The sequence below is a fragment of the Seriola lalandi genome, unplaced genomic scaffold (assembly GCF_002814215.2).
Source record: "Seriola lalandi dorsalis isolate HSWRI2012SDOR001 ecotype SW California unplaced genomic scaffold, Sedor1 jcf7180002054168, whole genome shotgun sequence".
In the NCBI taxonomy this organism is placed as follows: domain Eukaryota; kingdom Metazoa; phylum Chordata; class Actinopteri; order Carangiformes; family Carangidae; genus Seriola; species Seriola lalandi.
In genome coordinates this window covers 24774-43681 of record NW_019524721.1, presented here as the reverse complement: position 1 = coordinate 43681, position 18908 = coordinate 24774, and the positions used below count along the sequence as shown (strand labels likewise).

The following is an 18908-nucleotide window of genomic DNA, read 5'->3' as shown; positions in this document are numbered from 1 at the left end:
TATAAATAGTAATTACAGTTTATTATTATTGTCCACATCTTTATTCAAATCAGTTTGATTTTATTTAAACACTGCCTGATAAATAAAATGTCATCAAGCTGCAAAACTCTTCTGAGGCATGATTCAAGCCCGTTCCTCAAATACTTCATACTTGGATCAAGCACCTTGTATGTTTGTAAATAAAACAAAGTTGTGATTAAAGCTCTCCATACTCTCTATACAATAATAATATTTACTTCCTTTCTCAGATGCTCCAGTGGCTTTGATCGTAACCGGCAGGACTGGGTTGACCTCGGCTGCCCAGAGGAGGTTCTTACATTTGCATTTGCAACTCCTGAAAGTTCAACTAAGATAGAACTTCAGCACATTTCTGGCTTTCTGCACAAAAGAACATTATATTGTTTTTCCAGAGACGGGATCCCCGGTGTCTCCGGATAACAGACGTCACAAACTCCACATCTCGCCAGCTGAGTCATACGACCACTCCTGTTACAGCAACCACAGTGCAGCAGAGGACTTCCAGCATGACCTCCACCCCCCTCGGCAGGACGTCCATCGTCACCAACCCCTCACCACACAGCAGCACAAGCAGGAGAATAATGTCCACATCACAGCCTCCTACCAGCAAACCTGCAGAAGGTAAGCTGACAAATACTTTAAGTCCTCTGTAGTGAACAGATTACAGCTCAGGGCAGGACAGGCGTCATTACCATCTCATGAATTAATGTTTGTTGTTGTGCACCGTATCCACGCCCTGTGTGTTCTGTAAGGCCTGAAAGTGTGAGGGTCAAGTGGTCAGCTATTTCCCAGGCCTCTGTTAGCTCACAGCTAAGCGTATACAGCGCCATGTTAAATACTGCATAGTGTCCTCAGCTACTGAAGAATGACTCAATATATGTGTATCAGTCTGTGGCCTGGTTGGGTCAGAGTATGGGAGGGCTGTTATTTTTGGCTGTAGTAGCTATTGTTTGTAACATGAAAGGACTACAAAGTCCTACTCAAACAAAAGTACACCAGATATTTTACTTAACTAGAAAGAAAAGTACTTGATTTTTATTGAACTGAAAATAAAATGATTTTTCCCCCCAAAGATCTTATGAAATGACTGGAGGACATGGTTTCAAGGACATTATTTAAAGTGAAAACTTAGTCTAAGTGTTCACAGCAAGTGGCACACTTTTGGATGCTCTTTGTGCAAAGGCAACAAGATGTTCCACTTACGTAAGAATGTACCTTAAGTCAAGTACGCTATAGTACTTCCAGTACAAATGCACAGAAGTTAACTCAAAAAGCTACTGTAACATTAGTAAAATGTAACTAGTGACTCAGTCTGAGCGTAATTGTAAGGCATTTTTTTATCCCTAGATGTTTTTAGATTCCTTACTGGATAAACAAATGGATGCAGTGCTAATCACATTTTGTTCTTGTTTTTCTAGATGACACAAAGATCTCTTTGCACATCAACGAAGCGTGTAAGTCATTCATTGTTATCTGCTTTACTGTATATCTGTATAGACAATTGATCTGTGGTAGCCCTCAGAGCTCAAAGCACTGCAACTGAAGAAGACATCTTTTTTTAGCAGTTCAATTACAAATGTGTATTTAGGAAACAATGCTGCAAAAATCATACAACATGGGCAAACTGAAAAACATAGAACAAATTTAACAGCAGTCTAATTCTCAGTTCTATAATGAAACAACATTTAATTATTTGTGGCGGCAACAGTCCGTATCACACAAGTTATGGACTAACTCCATGAGCCACAACCATGGCAACAATTTGTATTCCCACGTGTGGTCATCAACTTGGTTTTGTCATTTCTGTTCTTGATTATTTTCCCCAGTTTCAGTGCATTGGGCTATAAAAATGTGTCACTCAGATTATTGGTACAAGAAACTTCTCAGTACAACTGTCAGTCTTATATTTGAATCTGCCGATGACTGAAACTTGAGTCTGACTGTCGCCCTCACCTCTGTACAGCAGGAGACAAGGAGCGCACAGGAGACGGTGATGACCGGCTGCAGATTGGCCTCCTGGCGGGCATCATCATGATGATGGTCGTCATGGCAGCAGCTGTCCTCCTGTCCCTTTATGTGTACAACCACCCCACCTCCAGTGCCAGTCTCTTCTTCATGGAGGTCAGTAATCCACAGCTGCTGTCTACCTCAGTAGTAACCATTTGGAACAACTGAAGTCCTAAAGTTACCAATGTTTTTAATTTAGATAAGTAATCCTTATTGTCCTTTTCCACCAACACAGCAGTGGTGTATGGAACTACATTATATTAAAATGTTAAATTTTTTGTACTTCCCATTTACATACATGATGGGCAGAATGTTAAAAGAAAATCTCAATACACTGTAGCTCTGTACAACACCACTATGACCTCAGCGCTAAAACATATTTACATTACAACTATTACACCAACATTATGGACATTAGCTTGTACAGGTGTACCTAATAAAGTGGCCACTGGGTGTATGTATGACATTTTACGAGCATCTGTGGGTGAGTAGTAATGAGTGCAGGAAAATGGATAAAAACCTATTTTTACCAATACATATCAGAAATCAATTATTTCTATCGATTTGAGAATAACTTGTTTTCGCAATAGTATATCAGAATTTTCCTTTAGCAATCCCACTTGTGTATTAATTTTCTGTTCTTCCTCCCCACAGCGGCGGCCGACCCACTGGCCAATCATGAAGTTCAGGCGTGGATCCGGTCGCCCTTCATATGCTGAGGTGGAGGCTCCAGGTCAGGACAAAGACAGCACAGTGGTCATTGACCCCAAACAGTCTTTTGTCATGTCAGACAGAAGAGAGAGCGAACAGAAAGAAGGATTCATAGTTCCTGATCAAAGAGAGCGCTTCCTGTTTTCAGAGAGCTCCTGACCAAAACTACATATCCCAGAAGGCTTTGGGGACAGAGCTGGTTCTCTATGTGAGTTAGCGTTCCTTCCTTGAATGCTGATACATTTTTCAATTTAGCTGTTGTTCAAATTCACTTTAAGGACAGAATTTGAGCATTCAAAGAGGAAAACAACCAAACTCTGAGGAAACTGTAGCTACAGATTTTATGCAACAGTTTGGCTTCATGCTCACATTTGCCCGGCGAGCCATGGAACTGTTTTAACTCAAAGGAAAACGTACTTGGATAAAAAGTTGTTTTTACTTGCTCAGGTTATTCACTCGTTTACTGCGGAATGTTTGTTTTGAGATCATTTCTCTCAAAGATGGACGATATTTTTCCTTCCCACACCTACTTCACAAGGAGGAATGTCATATTTGGGTGTCATTTCCTCATCTCAAAAATACAGTATAAATTCCTCACCATTACACCCACATTGATCGGAGGGGCAAACAGGGTGCACAGTGTTTTCACTGCTGTTTATCTGAGAGCACAACATCTATTTGCAACTTAAGATTTTTATTTTCTGTACTTAAAAACAACATTTATTGATTGCTTTGCTGTACAAATATGTACACTACAACACCCACAATAAATGAAATACAGGTTTATATTATACCTATAGTATTAATTTCAGACATGATACAGTCTTGTAACTTTTCTAACATGCTATAATTGTTCCCATGTATGTGTAATCTGTATATTTGTGATATACAGTAAGAACAGTGTAAATTGCAGGTTTTATCCAGTAGCTGCACACTATTTGTATATTCATCAGTTAGTTAAATGTACAACTAAAATTAAGTCTAGAAAGTTTTTTTACACATACTGTGTAATATAATCATTTCACCAGTTATCTACATGTTTTGAAATCTAAAAGTCTTAAAACTGAGAGTTCACCTCCTCTGTCTCTTCACATGGTTGATTAGTGCTGATAAAATTTCAAAACTGTTTGGTCCCCAATCTGAAAATAAAGTTGTTTCATTTACTGTACATATCTGACATGATACTAGAATTGATGATTTCCTGCACTATCGGTGACATATTGCACATCTAAACAATATCTACATAGACTACTAGTGTTCTGTATTATTTGAGGCATGGTTAGTGTAGGGTTAAATTAAGGCATAATGGTGTCTGAATGGATCGTTTAAGACTGGCCTGTAGGCTGCAGAGTCACAGGGTCAAGGCACTTCTGTATTGAAGGTACTGCAACGGTCCGGGATCAGTGATTTAGGTTTCTTTGTCTTCTGAGATAGAATCAAACCAAATGGGGAAAAATATCCATTAATGTTTGCAAAATACTAAACTGACTTCAAAATGTATTTTTGTGATTATGAAAAATAAATAAATCAGTATTGTCATTATTTACTCAAATAATGTGACTTACCTTTCACTGGCGGTGCAGGTAAGCGCCTCCTCAGTTGTCTTGATGAGTCCAGGGTGACTGGCTGTGAAAAACATTTAATCTTTTTTTTTTGTGTACAAGGTGTTTGGCATAAAGCTCTGTTAGTTACACTGAAGTGTAATAATAATGTATACAGGTACTGTACCATAACTGGAATGGTCCTGGTCTTAGTGACGTGTGACTGTGTGTCCACATTGAGGCCTGCACTCTTCAATGCAGCAATTCTTGCAGAGATGTCACAAATCTACAGCAGCAGCAACACAAACAAGTAATACAGTGTAAATTTTGACCATTGATTGCAGGGATGACAGATAATTCATACATTCATTAAAACTTAGATAATAAACCCCAATTTTTTTTTGGTGACCTCCTGACCTCTCCTCTAGCACCCCCCTTCAGTCCAAAATGTCCACTGACAAATTGGCATTTCATTTACCAAGCACATTTAAACACTTCAGAGTAGAAACCCTTTTCAACATGGAACATTCCTCTTGAACCATCTGAAAAAAATCACCATCACACAGCTCTCAAACCTGGGTAAGTATTCATGTGTAATTATAAGCAGTAGAAAAATTTTAGAATCTCCTAATATTCCACCTACATCTCTAACCATTGGTGCATGTTCAGCTTCGACCCACCTGTAGTTCAGACTGCTGGACCTTGGCAGCTGCTGATGCCACCTGCTCCTCCAGGAAGGACAGCTCCATATCGGATGTGGAGCTGCAGATTCCCCTGGCACACTCCTCGAGGTCACTCAGCTCCGCCTCCAGACTGTACACCGAGCCAGCCGCCACGTACACCTGCAGCATGTCCAGTACAACACAGGGTTCACTTCAAAATCAGGTATTTTATATTTGCAAACAAGACTAATTGTGATTATCAAACCTGTTTTTACAACTTGTTGCTTGCAACCCTAATAACTACTGAAACGCTTTACTCTTTTGTTTTACTCTTCAAATATTCATTATTCATTATATATTTTGCAAGCAGACCCCCAAAGTGGAAATATGAACCTGGAAATGTGTATAATATGATCCTTTGAACACTAACTATCATTTTAAAATGAGTTAATGTGACGTGTGAACCGATTAAGCGTTTTTTCGTACTGTATAGCAACTACCTAATATACAGTACATGATTAGCGTAAGACAAAGAAAACATTGAATTTAGTCATACTTTTACACAGCTGTTTGTTACCTAGTGCTTCAATGATTGGCTACATACAGATATGTAAGGGTACCTTTAATTGAATTTATCCTGTCAATCCTGTCTTTGGTCCTTGATTAAAACTAATGCACATGTTGTAATCTTAAAATATTTGACTGGACTGTTGTCCACAACAGCACATTGAAAAAACAAGTGCATCAGCTAAAAGTAAGTCAGTCATTTGATAATATTTGAGCAAAAGGTTAAGTATGCAGTAAATAAAATGTAAACTGAAATGAAGCCAAACCTACGTTCTCCTCCAGCCTGGAGAACTGTTGGTCCAGTTTCTTGAGGTCTGTGTTGGGGGGCAGTGAGGTGGAAGAGAGCCGGGTGTTGTCTCCTCCTTCCACTCCCTGCAGCAGCTCCTCGGTGGCATTCAGCACCTTCAGCACCTCTGTGGTGATGCTGCGCAGAGACACTGCCGAATACCTCTACAACACACACACATACAAAGAGGTCTTTTCTTAAAACTGACTGATACCTTTGTAAAACCTGATATTTTGCAGTGTGATATAGAAGAACATTTAATTTTTCACATTTTAAGGTTGAAAAAAAAAATCTAGGATTAAACTGTCCTCTCAGTTTCTCTGACTGATGAAAAAACTTTCTATTTCATCTCCTACTCGCCTGTGTACAGGATGTGTATCAGACAACTCTAAATAAGCACCAATTCTTAGCAGCATGGAAAGTCCTGCAGGTACTGATCTTAACACTTCAGTTAAACTCAGATGGATGAAGTTTTGTTACGTGGATTACAAGCAGGATGAGCCACACTTACTCAATAAAAGGGAAGACTCTAGAATATACACCCACTTTAAATCAAGTAAAAACAAAAACATTACTGAAAAAACTAACAAGAAATGATTTTCAGAGTTTGGAGGAGGAGGAGCCTCTATCATATCTGAAGTGAACAACATAATTGGCTGACGCACGATACATTAATGGAAGGCCAACATCTGTGCGACACAAATACATGAACAACAGCAGGATATTGAGAATAAAAACTTAGATAAGAAGTTGCATGAAAGCAAGGTGAGAAGAAAAGATGCAAAAAAAGTTCAGCTGCGTCTTGATTGGCAATAACCATTAATCTGCATTATCCACTCTGTTGCCCCCCCCCCCCCAGCAAAACAAGTTCATTCTCACCTGCTCCAGAAGAGAAGATATAAACTGTACTGTTTTGTAAAGCTCGATTTCACTACCCTACAGCGCACAGAGGAAAGAGAAGAAACAGGGCAGACAGAGTAGTAATAGTTAGATGAGTAGTTAGTTAGTTAGTTGCAGTGCAGTGAATATTTTTGCTGGCAGTGGTTTTAGCAACTCCTACAGGCGTGATCGTGTTGCTGTTAAATAGACTGATGATCATCTAAGTTACTCAAGGAAAGTATCAATAAGAAAATGAGCTGTAGTGCTTACATTTTGAATCTCCTCTGGTGACAGTAAACTCTCCTGTGGAGGAGATGTGCTGCTCTGCTCTGTGTCGTTTGCACTTTTTTCTTTGGTTTCCTCAGATTTTTCATCCACTTCTTTATTGTTGCACTCTCCCTCTGCAGCAACTCCCTGCGTCTCCATCATTTGCCACTCAGTCACCATTTTTCCTCCACCATCGTCTTCTTCCTCATCATCCACTTCTATTCTCTTACATTTCTGTTGGGCCTCATTTGTCTCAAATGCTAAATTTCTTCTTTCTCGTCGATCCATGTCCGTATCTTCTTGCTCATTTTCGTTTCTGCTCGTCACCTCTCCACTCCTGTCTTTCCTGGAAGTGTTTCCTCCAATTTGCTCAGTTGCATTTTCTTCTGGTCTTTCTCTCGCAGCCAACTCTGATGTCACATTGTCACCTTGACTTTGAGGCTCTTTCGCACTTCCTCTCTCCTCTGATGCATCTGCAGTCTGTTCATCAACAACCTTTTCTTTGAAACCACTTTCTCTCCCTATTTTAACACTCGCTTCTGTCTCCGTTTCCTCTAGCTCTCTATTTATTCTCCCATTTCCTTCAGCTTTATTCTTTAATGTTTCTACCTGCATGTCCTCCAAAGTCATCATCAACATGCTGCTGATTATTCTGTCAAATTCTGGGTCTTCCTCTTCACTGTCTGCTGTTGCTTCCCACTTCCCCTGACCCTCCTTGTTAAACTTGTCTTCTCCTTCGTTTTCGTCTGGCCACTTTGCCTCTGGCTGATATCCCTGTTCCTCTCTTGTCTCATTGGAGTCGATTATCTCCTCCGTTTTCTCTGCTTCCATCGCTGATTTCAACTTCATCACTTGTCTTTTCTGTTGAGCTTTTACAGCCTCACATTCACATACTCTCTCTTCGGGTTCTTCTCTCTTCTGTGTTTTACCTAGTTGGACGTCATCTGTCTTAATCTCACCTACCAAAACATTCTCAGCTGTTGCTTTTTCATCACTACTCTCAGTCTTTGTTTCCTCAGTCTCATCTCTCAAATCAAACATTTTCACATCCAACTTTCCAAATGATTCTCTCCTCTCCACGGCTCCTCCCCACACGTCTTCCCTCTCAACGCTGCTTTCAGTTCCTCTTTTAGTTACCTCTTGCTCTCCATCTCCCTCATTCTTTCCGATTCTATCCAGCTCATCCTCAGTGGAAGAAAACTGAGAGGCGCTGACTAGACTGGCCAAATCGCGCAGCTGAGCAGCCTGAACTGCTTTTTCTTCCTGTAACTTCCACAGCGTTTCCTCGTCTATTGCTTCCTCCCCTTCTTTGCCTCTGCCTGCTCTGTCCAACTCATCCTCTGTGGATGAAAACTGGGTGGCACTGACTTGTTTAGCTAATCTGCACACTTTCACAGCCAGCTCCTCATTCCTCCCATCCTCCTCTTCTGTCTTCTTCTCTTCGATGCCAACTCTGTCCAGCTCGTCCTCTGTGGATGAGAACTGTGTAGCTCTGACTTCATTTTCCAGTTGACAGAGTTTATATGTGAGTCCTTCTGTCATTTCCTCCTCCTGCTCTTTGTCTTCCTCTATATTTTCATCCCATTCTCCTTCACTCTGGCCTGCTTTGTTTAACTCATCATCAGTGGAGGAAAAGTATGTGAGTCTGGACTGTGCGACGAGCCTGTATAATCTGTGTTTCACCTCTTCATCATCTACTTCTAAATCTCTCTCTTCGTCCTCTTTCTCATCCTCCATTCTTACTTCATCCAAGTCGATCTCCATCTTCCACAACCTTTCACCATCTTCATCTTTGTCCTCACTTCCTTGTCTCCTTTCTTCCCCCGGTCCATCATCACCACAATCTAAGTCTTTGTCAAGTACTTCTTCTTGAGTGGAGGAGTCACAAACTCGGACCGCTAGCTGTTGTAGTTTTAACGTGAGCATCTCGTCCATCTGACTGGCTCCGTGTCCAGCCATGTCACTCTCGAGGTCAAAAGGTTCAGGGGTTGTGGCACCAGAGGGCAAAGTGTCAGGCGTCACGGCATCAGAAATAGGTTGGGATTGGTTGTCTTCTTTGTTTAAATCCTGTGAATACAAGAAGTCCGTTAAAAACATATTTTTGTGGTGAATTAAGCACAATTTCCCCTAATACATTTACCAGTTTATTAGGTACACCTAGCGTAATTTAGTACCTGATTATTTTAGTATTATATTTTATAAGCCAAAACTAGCACCCCAAAATAATTAATTCAAAAACATATAAAGGAGAAAAGAAAAGATCTAAACAACTCTAAGGATCATTCTTTTACTAAAATTATTCTGCCGGGTGAATTACTAATTAATCAGTTAATTGATTAATAAGCTTGTTCTTGTTCCAGTTCTGCATTCCAGTTAACAGCTTTACTAATGTTACTTTGTACATGGAAAAACTCATCCAGGCTTTACATTCATTAACCTTAAAAGGAAATTTAGCATGTTATAGTACCAGTACCACAAGTTCACATTAATGTAAAGCCTACTTGAATATACATCATTATTTTGATTCAATTCTTTTCTGCTGTTAGTATTTGTCACATTAACAGAAGGTCATGATGATGATTTTTTTCTTACCGACACAGACGAAGAAGCTACTTGCTCTTTTTTACTCTTCCTTTTCTTCCGTGATCTCCTGACTTTTCCCACCTCCAGCGCAGCAGCCACACTGCTCTCCTCCTCCTCTCCTGCTCCTTCTATATTAAAGTTCACATCAATGACACTTGTCCTTCCGGATGATGAAGGTCGCCTGATCTCTGCAGGCATATTCCTCTTAAAAAAAGCAAGCAGAGGTTTATTGGGCTTCCAGTTCCCCTCAGAGTCCGAAAACATATCGTCTCTGCTGCCTCGGCGGCCCATTAGAGGCAGCTGGGTCCTGTCCCGAGGGTCCTGCAGGTTGAAGTTAGAGTCTGTCATCTTTCTGTGGATCTCCTGGAGGACAGCACCCCAGGAGCTGTCAGGCTCAGACTTGGTTTCGTTATCAGAGCCCATGCCTTCGTAGGCGGACACCACTCCGGACTCCCTCTCCAAGGCACTAAAGACCAGGCTTTTCCTTCTGGTCAGCAGGCTGGGGCGAGACAGCTGGGCGCTCTGCAGGGCAATCCAGTTCCCGTCTGGGCTCTTCAGCACTGAGGACACACCTCCGCATGCGAGCATGCACACACACAGACATCATGCAGACAAGCAGAGACCATGTGCCAAACAAACACAACAAAAAAGTACAAGCACACACGCAGTAACATAAACAAACAAAAACACAGAAGAGGCAAGTATTAGCTGACAGACTTTTAACCAGAACCAAGAGACGTGACTTTCAGCCGCCTTACACTGGCTCCTTGTATGTTTTAGTGTCGATTTTAACTGTCAACAAAATATTATTATTTACTCATGACTAATATGATATAACAGCCAATTTTCCCCCATTGGAAAAATCATTTTATTCCGCACTGTGGCATTATCACATATTGTATATATTCTTTATCAGTTGTTCCAGCTCTTTACTGAATCTATATGATGTTAACATTGAGTGAAACATTCAAGCCCAAGACTGTGGAATAATCATTGTTATTTGGAGAGCACTTTTCAAATCAAAAGTTAATTTAAAAAAAAAAATTAATGTAAAATAAATAAACTAAAGACAATTAAAGGAGAATCTCTCTTTCCAAAGCCTGACGGCCCTGACCACAAACCTCCATCACCTTTAGTTTCAAGCCGAGACTTTGGAACAGAGAACAGACCTTTGCCACATGAAAAATACTCAATTTTAAACACTTTCCTCAAAAATTTTGCCTGACCATTTTTAGTATATTTGAAAATTTGGGGACATCAGCTAGAATTTGAAATAGAGTTATGTGCGTTTTAACAGTGTTTGGCTGCACAGCATGAGTTTACGGTGAGTGATCCAAAGGTGGGCTTCAGAGGTTAAAGCGATAAGCAACAAGATCTTACCAGCGTTGTCCAGCCGGTCTACACTCTTCCAAGCAGAAATAGTTGATCCACCACCCTCCTTCTTAAACGCCTGCAGAGAGTCTTGTATCAGACCTGGAGGGTCATTGTCCAACAGTGAAGAGGCAGAGTGTGACCTCTGAGTAGAGAGAGAAGACAAATTACAAGCGTTAAAGGTTGAACACAAGAATGACACTTGTCTAGTGTATCTGCAGTCGTTCTGTGGGAACACTGGATGTCAGGAATAAAAAAGAAATTAAATCTAAAAGCGTTGTGGTTGTATACCTCCACCAACCAGCCAGGTTGCAGGAAATATGGTCATAATCTACCCTTCAAAAGTTGACCTTTGACCATTTGGATATAAATTGTCATCTCTTCATCATTTTATCCTGTTGGACATTCATGTTAAATTGAGTCACAATTACCATATGACTTTATGAGTTACAGCCAAAATGTGTTTTCAAGGTCACAGTGACCTTAGCCTTGGTGCACCAAATTTGAGGAGACATAAGAGCACGGCGTGTTTAACTGTTTGACCAGCAGAGGTCAGCATGTGTCACCGTGCACATGAGAGGATTTGTAATGAAGCAACACGCATGCAGGAAAACACAGACAGCTGTAACTTAAAGTGGCTGTGACTGTGACATGTTCTTTTCTTTACCCAGAGGCCTGGTTGGTGTTTGAGGGAGCTCGAGGCTTGATCACAGGTGGGCTGAGGATGGCGGGGGTCAGCGTTTTGTTCAAGGGGCCAGTCCTGGTCGCACTCTGTCCTCATCTCAGCCAAAGTCTTCCTCCTACTGACGATCTTACATACACAGACACATGATTAGTAATGCATATAGCCCTGATCCCACATCAAAACATAAAAAAATCTGCTGGTTCTCCTTATTCAGTGTAAATTCATTGATTTGTTAATTATTTGAACACACTGTAGCAAAACAGCTCTGGAAACCCCATTTGATTACTTACATTTGAGTGTTAAGCAATGGCTTTTCACACACAGTAAATCAAACTAATTACACACTATAAAACATCTGTTACTATACAAAGTGAGAATGGCGTCCATCACTGAAATCTATTATTTTTTCTTACTTTTTGCACAATAGTTTTGGCCAGTTCCGCAATGAGCTCTCCTCTGTGCTCCCGCAGATAGTGTGCCTCATTCTGCTTCTCCTGGTAAACAAACAAACACACAAATACGAGACCTATTCAGAACCACACACACTATCAGCTTACTTCTCTAAATAAACATATTTGCTGTACTCAGATATATACTTATATTATATTAGTGACAAGTAAATTTTTTCTAACATATACTACAAGTGTCTGCAGAATCAGAAATGTACTATGGGATTTTACAGATAGCATTTCTGATGTGATAAAACATTTTAAATATAGAAATTAATTTATAGACACCCATGATGCTTCTTTAGCCACCTCTGAAAATGTGGGATATGGAGCTGAGATTAATTGCAATTGATATAAAAATGGCTAATTAGGTACTGTGTTGTTAATGTTGATTTAAGATATGATGTCAAACAATGAATGGATTATGAGACGATGGGCCCCAAAGAGACACAAAACTTCGTAGTTGTTTTGTGTCTCTTGTTGTTTTATGTCTGTTTGTAGTTGCTATGTCTTTGTGGTCCATTTGTGTCAATTTGTAATCATTATGAGTCACTTGGTTGTTGCTAAGTGTCTCTTTGTAGTCATATTTTGTCTCTGTGTAGCTGTTTTGTGTCTCCTTGTAGCTGTTTCGCCACTCTTGTTGGGCAGACTGCGTCTCTGTGTAGTTATTTTGGGTCTCTTTGGAGTCATTTTGTGACAGTGGCCATTTTGTGTCCCTTTGTGCTGGTTTATCCTCATTTTGCTGCTCCTTGTAATTATTGTGCATCTCTGCAGTCGCTTCCCATGTCTTTGTAGTTTTTGTGCATTTTTTTTTAAGCAATTTGTGTCTGTCTTTAAACAAAAGGTTTGTGCACATGCGACAGAACCACATGTTCTGAAAAATAACTACTTCATGTTCGGTATAATAGACCTATTATTGTTGTCATTTTGCATTTATGTTGGCCTAACAATGGAACTTTCATTGTCTTATATTGTCGTATTAAACTGTCTTTTGGGAGGCAGGATAATCATCATTATTATTTTTTACATAATCTGACTCAAAGAGAAAAATATGAGATGTCAGATTAAGGAGAAATTTGAAAAGAAAATTGCGGAGGATTTATTACAGAACACTAATAACAATATAACATACTGCAGCATCTACAATACAATCTGAAAAATAAATGTAAGTAGCTTGTTTTTGTAACACAAAGTGTAAGACACTGTGTTCAGATAAATGGCTATATTTATAATAACAGACTATTGATAAGTCACGAGCAACATCAATCACCTGATTGGCCGTGTCGAACTCTGCCTTGGAAATGGCCTCGTCTACGGCCTCCTCTGCCACCCGCAAGGCCACAGTGAGCGTCTCGGCCATGCTGTGCGCTGAACACAAAGAAATACAATAATCACTTGTTCTGTCATTAACTGAAATATGCTCGCAGTGGAACTGAAATTAAAGCAAAATCATGATTCACCCGTTGCAGTTACGTAAAACAGGAGCAAGTACTTGCATCCTTTTCAGTTTCATTTTGTTTTCTAGCCCTGCATCACTAATCTCTTTTTGCCTCATTGGTGTTACGGAGCCACCACAGACAGAGGCATGACCATCAGGCTGCTGCAGCTGTTCATTCATGTTTGCTGTCAATCATCCTGTTAGTGCAGTGAACTGAGAGAATGAGGAGAAAGTGAGGGCACAGTGGGACACAGAGGACAGCACCCTTGAGGTGTCAGGTTCCCTGTGTGGCAAATAGTTTCTAGTAATTTAATTCGATTCGATTCGAATCGATTTAATATAAACTGGCACAAAAGGTCCGTCAAACATTTTTATCTCTTTATCACTGAATCTTGAGGCCGCTGACTTGTAGGGGGGGGCCTTTGTCAAAATCTAGTTTTGATGCAACGGTTTCACATTTTGGGGAGTGACATGAGAAGATTGATAAGACCCTCATATCTGCCCATTCAATATGAAGATGGATGCAGCATATGGTTAGCTTAGCTTAGTTTAGTTTAGGATAAACACTGGAAACGGGTAAACAGTTAATTTGGCTCCGTCTAACTTAAAAGTTTTTCTTTTGTGTCACGAGAAAATGTCTTTGTCATATGTTTAATATTTCACAACATTTTGTAATCCCATGTGGTTTGTGCCAAATGGAAATAAAATCTAACTGAGCTAAAAAATAATCTGCATAAGACTGTATTAATGTCACACATGTCCAATGGTGACTTTAATAATAGCTGCAGCAAAAAAACTGAAAACATTATAAAGCATGTCTGCACCTTCACTTTGTCTGTAGAAGGTTGAGTCGCTCTCACAGACGCTGCCCTCATTGCAGACGCTCTCCTCGTAGGCGCTGCCTTCTGTACACAAACACACACACACACACACACACACACACACACACACACACACACACACACACACACACACACAAAAACAGACAGACAGATGTTCACTTGGATGTGAAAAGGCAGATACAGTACGTTCCCATGGCATTAACCTGATATCCTGAAACTGGATCAGGGTGAATTTTTAAATTAGAAGATTAAGCAAAAGAGATGAATGAATAAACAGAAATAAAGAAAATGTACCTCTTGTGTTTCATTTGCTCAGTGTGACTGAGCAAATTAAATCTTTTTCAGTCTTTTATAAAGTGTGTCACAGATGGCATCAATTTCATGCATCAACTATTTACTCTATATATTCCACACTAATAATAAATGTCATAGCAATGATCACAATTTTTTTTTTTTTTTGAGAAAATCTGCCCGGCAGTATCTCTGCCTTTTAATATGTGTTAAATTTTAAATACAAGTTGATTTTAGAATTTGTGATTGGGCAGCAGAGAGCTCAGTCATACTGTAGACTGTTTCCCCTTCCAACTCTGAGCCTTGAGCTCTTTTCACGTCATGTAAATATTCATGCAACAATGCAGCCATTTGTGGTTATATAAGTGCATTAGTGCGGCCTCGTGTGTGGCATTACCAGGCGACCTGATCTGTGTGCAGCAGGGGCTGGTTCAGAAGTACAGTACAGTACACAGGGTCACTTCCAATCATTTTAAGGGGCAAAGAGAGGACTTAAACCAAGTGATATGAACTGTAGATTATTTTGAAAATGCAGGGAGCACTGAGAGCACTCTGCTCTGTGTCTTTGAGCCTAATCTATAGGCAGGCATGAGTTCACTGACATGAGTTATCCTGTACATGAAGACAAACTCAGGGTCTTTACTTGTATTTCAGTGGCTAGAGCATGGATTTTTTTTCCTGTGACCTCCTCATGGATGTGTGTGCAGACATCTGTGTTATTACATCTAATGAGTCAGGACAATTTGGCCGCAGCACAGGGATGTGGAAAAGATTTATGAGCAACACAGTTGCCTCTACCACAGCAGCTAAAGGTTACAGTAACCCTGAGGGCACCATGAGACTCTCAGGATGGTGAACTGACAATGGCTTACATGACTATGTATGTCACAGCTCAGATAGAAGCTACAGCGATAAAAGTTAGAGTCATTCTTGGCAACATTTCGGTTTTAACCAAAGAAAACTGAAAACGTAACTCTTTCACTGGCAAACAAATTGTTAAAAAATGCAATCTCGCAGAGATCAAGAGCATGATAAACTGTATTGTCAGCCCCATAACACTTTGTCACAGTCAAACTGTAAATCTCTGTATAATGCAATGTGTCACAAACTCTAATGTACTTGTAAAAATAATGCACAAACTCCATTTGTCTAAGCTTTCCAGTATTCCCCCTGGTCCCTGGGTTGTCTCAGTCACTGGTTCCCAACATTTACAGACAAGCAATGCTTACCCACCTCCTCACAGGATGCAAATAGCCATGAGCTATGAGCAGTTCAACCACAGCACCAATTTACACCCACCATTGATTGACCTGTGATCTTTATCTGGGTTAGGAAAAATGTGTGCAAATGTAAGTTTAAATGCTCACAGAATGCATTGCGATCAGATTAGCCAAAACCAAATCTTAAATTAAAATAAAAAAAGAGAATGATAAAAGATTGGCTGTAAATGAATTATATTGATTTATGGTTTAGCATCAGTTCGACTTATGACTCGTGGTTTTTACTATGTGTTCTCTCGCCTCTTTCCACTGCTCCTCGGGGTCACTTTGCTCTTTTGCTTTACTCTTCATAGGAGGATATCTCTGACCACTGTTGAGTCACTGGGCTGTTGGTGGAAAATGCTTCACTGCTACATAAATCTCACACACAATCATGCCTATGCCCACAGCTTTTAGCTCCCAAATGTCAGCTCTATTAATTCTGATGCTATTCATGCAGCTCACATTGTTCTTACGCAAAGTAAAATTAGCATGAGTCAGACTATGCAGATCGGATTTGGCAGCTGAATAAAAACAGCTGAAGCAGTGCAGGTCAGTCACAAACAAATGAGAATGTATGATACAGCATGTGCTAAGAGTGAGCGTGTGAGTGGAAAATGAAAACAGAGCTACCTAAATCAGAATGAGATGCTGAGCGCTGGCCTGATGCCAGCCCACATCAGTCCTCCTCCCACAGGGGTCACATCTCTGCATCATCTGCAACCGGCGACCTCTCCTCCACAAAACATGCATAATTCTCTGAAATCCCTTGTCTATTCAATCAGATCAGAGACTCTGAACCGGGATGCACTCCCCCTGCGCCGTCCCTGACTAGACTTACAGTACATGCTGAAGCATATGCTGCTGGGTGAACACTCTTATTCAAGGCACTGTATAGTACTACCAATACATTTTCAGCACTGCTGCACCAACAAAGCTTTTCTGACTGTCATCTGTGAAATAAAAACATGTTTAAACTGAAACCTCCTGAGGAAAAAAAAACTTTTAAAATTTAGGTACACATTATATTGCCAATCTACTGTTTCTAAAGGACAGGTAAAACAGGGAAAATCCATTGAGTACTTGTGGACACCTGATGAATTTAAGTCCAATATTCATCCTGTTTTGTCTACCAGCCCAAAATCCAAAGACATTTGGTTTACTACCATAAAAGGCCAAGAAAAAACAATCAATCGATATTCACATTTGAGAAGCTGGAAACAGTAAATGTTTTTCATTTCTGCTTAAACAATTACTTAAGCTATTAATTGATTCCCAAATGACTTTATATTGCATATATGTTCAGAAAGGAATCAATTAACATATCAGTTAACCAACAAGATGTTTCAGCTCTATTCAAGTTGAAACAAAATGTGTGTTCAACGGCACTGATGAAGTTTACATATGCATCTACCATATGTACACAAGGTTTATTGTATAATAAAACCAAAATAAAGCAGGACCGGGTCGTCACTCCTTGCTGAGTGATGATATGGAGGAAGCAAACAAACATTAATACACTTGAGTCTGGCAGCAGCCGGAGTAATCTGCTGAAGTTATGCGAGATGAAAGCCAAGCAAGAGCTTAATCCTGTTTCACCCTCCTCCTAACTTCCTGTCCTCCACTGCTTTGAGATACAAACAGCAAAAATCTGACAAATTCAAAACAAAATCAAACTCATGAAGTTGAGTAGACTTTGTGAGTAGACACAAAGTCTCTTATACAAACACATCATTTCTCATGAGAGTAAATTCTCCTGACAGTAATCTGTTCACAGCATTCATTATAGGATTAGGCTTTAAGAAAATATATGAACTGATTGAATGATACTCTGAAGCTTAATTATTTGTGGGTTGTTTTCTGTTTCTGTTCTGTACAGGTTTACATAAAATTTTACTTTAACCATTGGACTAAAATAATAAAATGAATTACAATAGGTTTCAGCAGCAACATTTATGAACAGAGTAGTTTACCAGTCAGCTCTGAAAGCGCACTGTGCTCTGCCAAGTGCTTCCTGTAGAGAGTCTTCAGCACTTTGGCGCTGCCAAATCTCTTGAAGCGCTTCTTCACATTAGTGTAGAACCACTCCAGTGACTGTGTCCTCAACAACCTGAAAGGGACAGAAAGCAAACCTGCAATTTAATTTTCAGTATGTGTTGTATCTTAATACTTTGGCAATACCATTTTAATCTTCATACCAAATCAGCTGATCCAATGGACCAAGCAATCACCAAATCCATAAAAGAAAATATATACGTTGGATCAGCCCATTAAGGTAAATTCTCTGGAAGCCAATAAAAATCAAAAATAATTATGATATTTATATTTTCTATGATTGTTCCTCCTGACACTGGAGAGAGAGACTTTGGAGATGGCAGGTTCAAATCAGTTGGAAAATGCAACGCAGCTGCTGCAGTTTGGCAGTATTACAAAATGACACGTAAGGCCCAGCAAATTTTAATGTAATAATCAAATCTAAAGTGTCATTAAACAAATGGAAATACCATGTCAGAGTTTACCATTCACTGACTGTTGTATTGCCATCCACACAAGCAAGTGAGCAAGCCTGACAGAGATAGCTAAAAAGGAAAGGTAAAAAAAAATAACAGAAATCACATCACAAGTGTTAAATGAAACATTTGTTAAAAGGCTCAGTGAAGTGGAACCTTTTTTTGACAGGAGACACTTAAATTCAGGATTTAATGGTTAGATTTTCCCCCTATAAAATTTGCCTCCTAAGATATACAGGGAAATTAATATATAATTTTCATGTACTGGGTAAAATCTCTCTTAGTCTTAAAGTCTTAAAGGTATCAAAAATTACAACATCTGTCATTGTGTTACAAATGTGGCAAAGATTACATTTAAAGCTCCAAATAGGCCGGGGAGGCTTGGGGCTTGGCCCAAGCAAACCGGTGTGGAGTAGAGCAGGTCCCAAGGAGAAGAGAAAGCTAGTCGTGGAGCAGGTTCGTAGACAGGAGGAATTATTAAGGGGTGCTAAGGCAGTGGCCCAGGCTAAGCAGGGACAGTGGGTGAATTGGGAAGGTGTAGA

At 39.9% G+C, this 18908-nt stretch overlaps 2 protein-coding genes across 4 annotated transcripts in view; one reads left to right on the top strand and one right to left on the bottom strand.

Annotated features, from left to right (window-relative positions):
- Positions 1-4275, top strand: part of plxdc2a (plexin domain containing 2a) — a 10252-nt gene extending 5977 nt beyond the window's left edge. The window contains exons 7-11 of the mRNA XM_087173300.1: positions 187-309; positions 411-639; positions 1437-1472; positions 1982-2139; positions 2680-4275. Of these exons, the coding sequence (XP_087029426.1) occupies positions 187-309; positions 411-639; positions 1437-1472; positions 1982-2139; positions 2680-2895 (762 nt within the window). The 3' untranslated portion in view covers positions 2896-4275. The remainder of the gene's footprint in view (positions 1-186; positions 310-410; positions 640-1436; positions 1473-1981; positions 2140-2679) is intronic.
- Positions 3414-18908, bottom strand: part of myripa (myosin VIIA and Rab interacting protein a) — a 29255-nt gene continuing 13760 nt past the window's right edge. Inside the window, exons 4-16 of one of the 3 annotated variants that reach the window (XM_087173302.1) lie at positions 17830-17966; positions 14289-14366; positions 13297-13394; positions 11991-12071; positions 11560-11703; positions 10902-11037; positions 9531-10093; positions 6942-9005; positions 5777-5956; positions 4958-5119; positions 4465-4563; positions 4302-4362; positions 3414-4161 (exon numbers count right to left, since the gene is read on the bottom strand). In XM_087173302.1, the coding sequence (XP_087029428.1) occupies positions 4145-4161; positions 4302-4362; positions 4465-4563; positions 4958-5119; positions 5777-5956; positions 6942-9005; positions 9531-10093; positions 10902-11037; positions 11560-11703; positions 11991-12071; positions 13297-13394; positions 14289-14366; positions 17830-17966 (3820 nt within the window). In that variant the 3' untranslated portion in view covers positions 3414-4144. Of the gene's footprint in view, positions 4162-4301; positions 4363-4464; positions 4564-4957; positions 5120-5776; positions 5957-6941; positions 9006-9530; positions 10094-10901; positions 11038-11559; positions 11704-11990; positions 12072-13296; positions 13395-14288; positions 14370-17829; positions 17967-18908 lie in introns of all 3 variants that reach the window. The other 2 variants (XM_087173301.1, XM_087173303.1) reach the window with 2 other exon arrangements.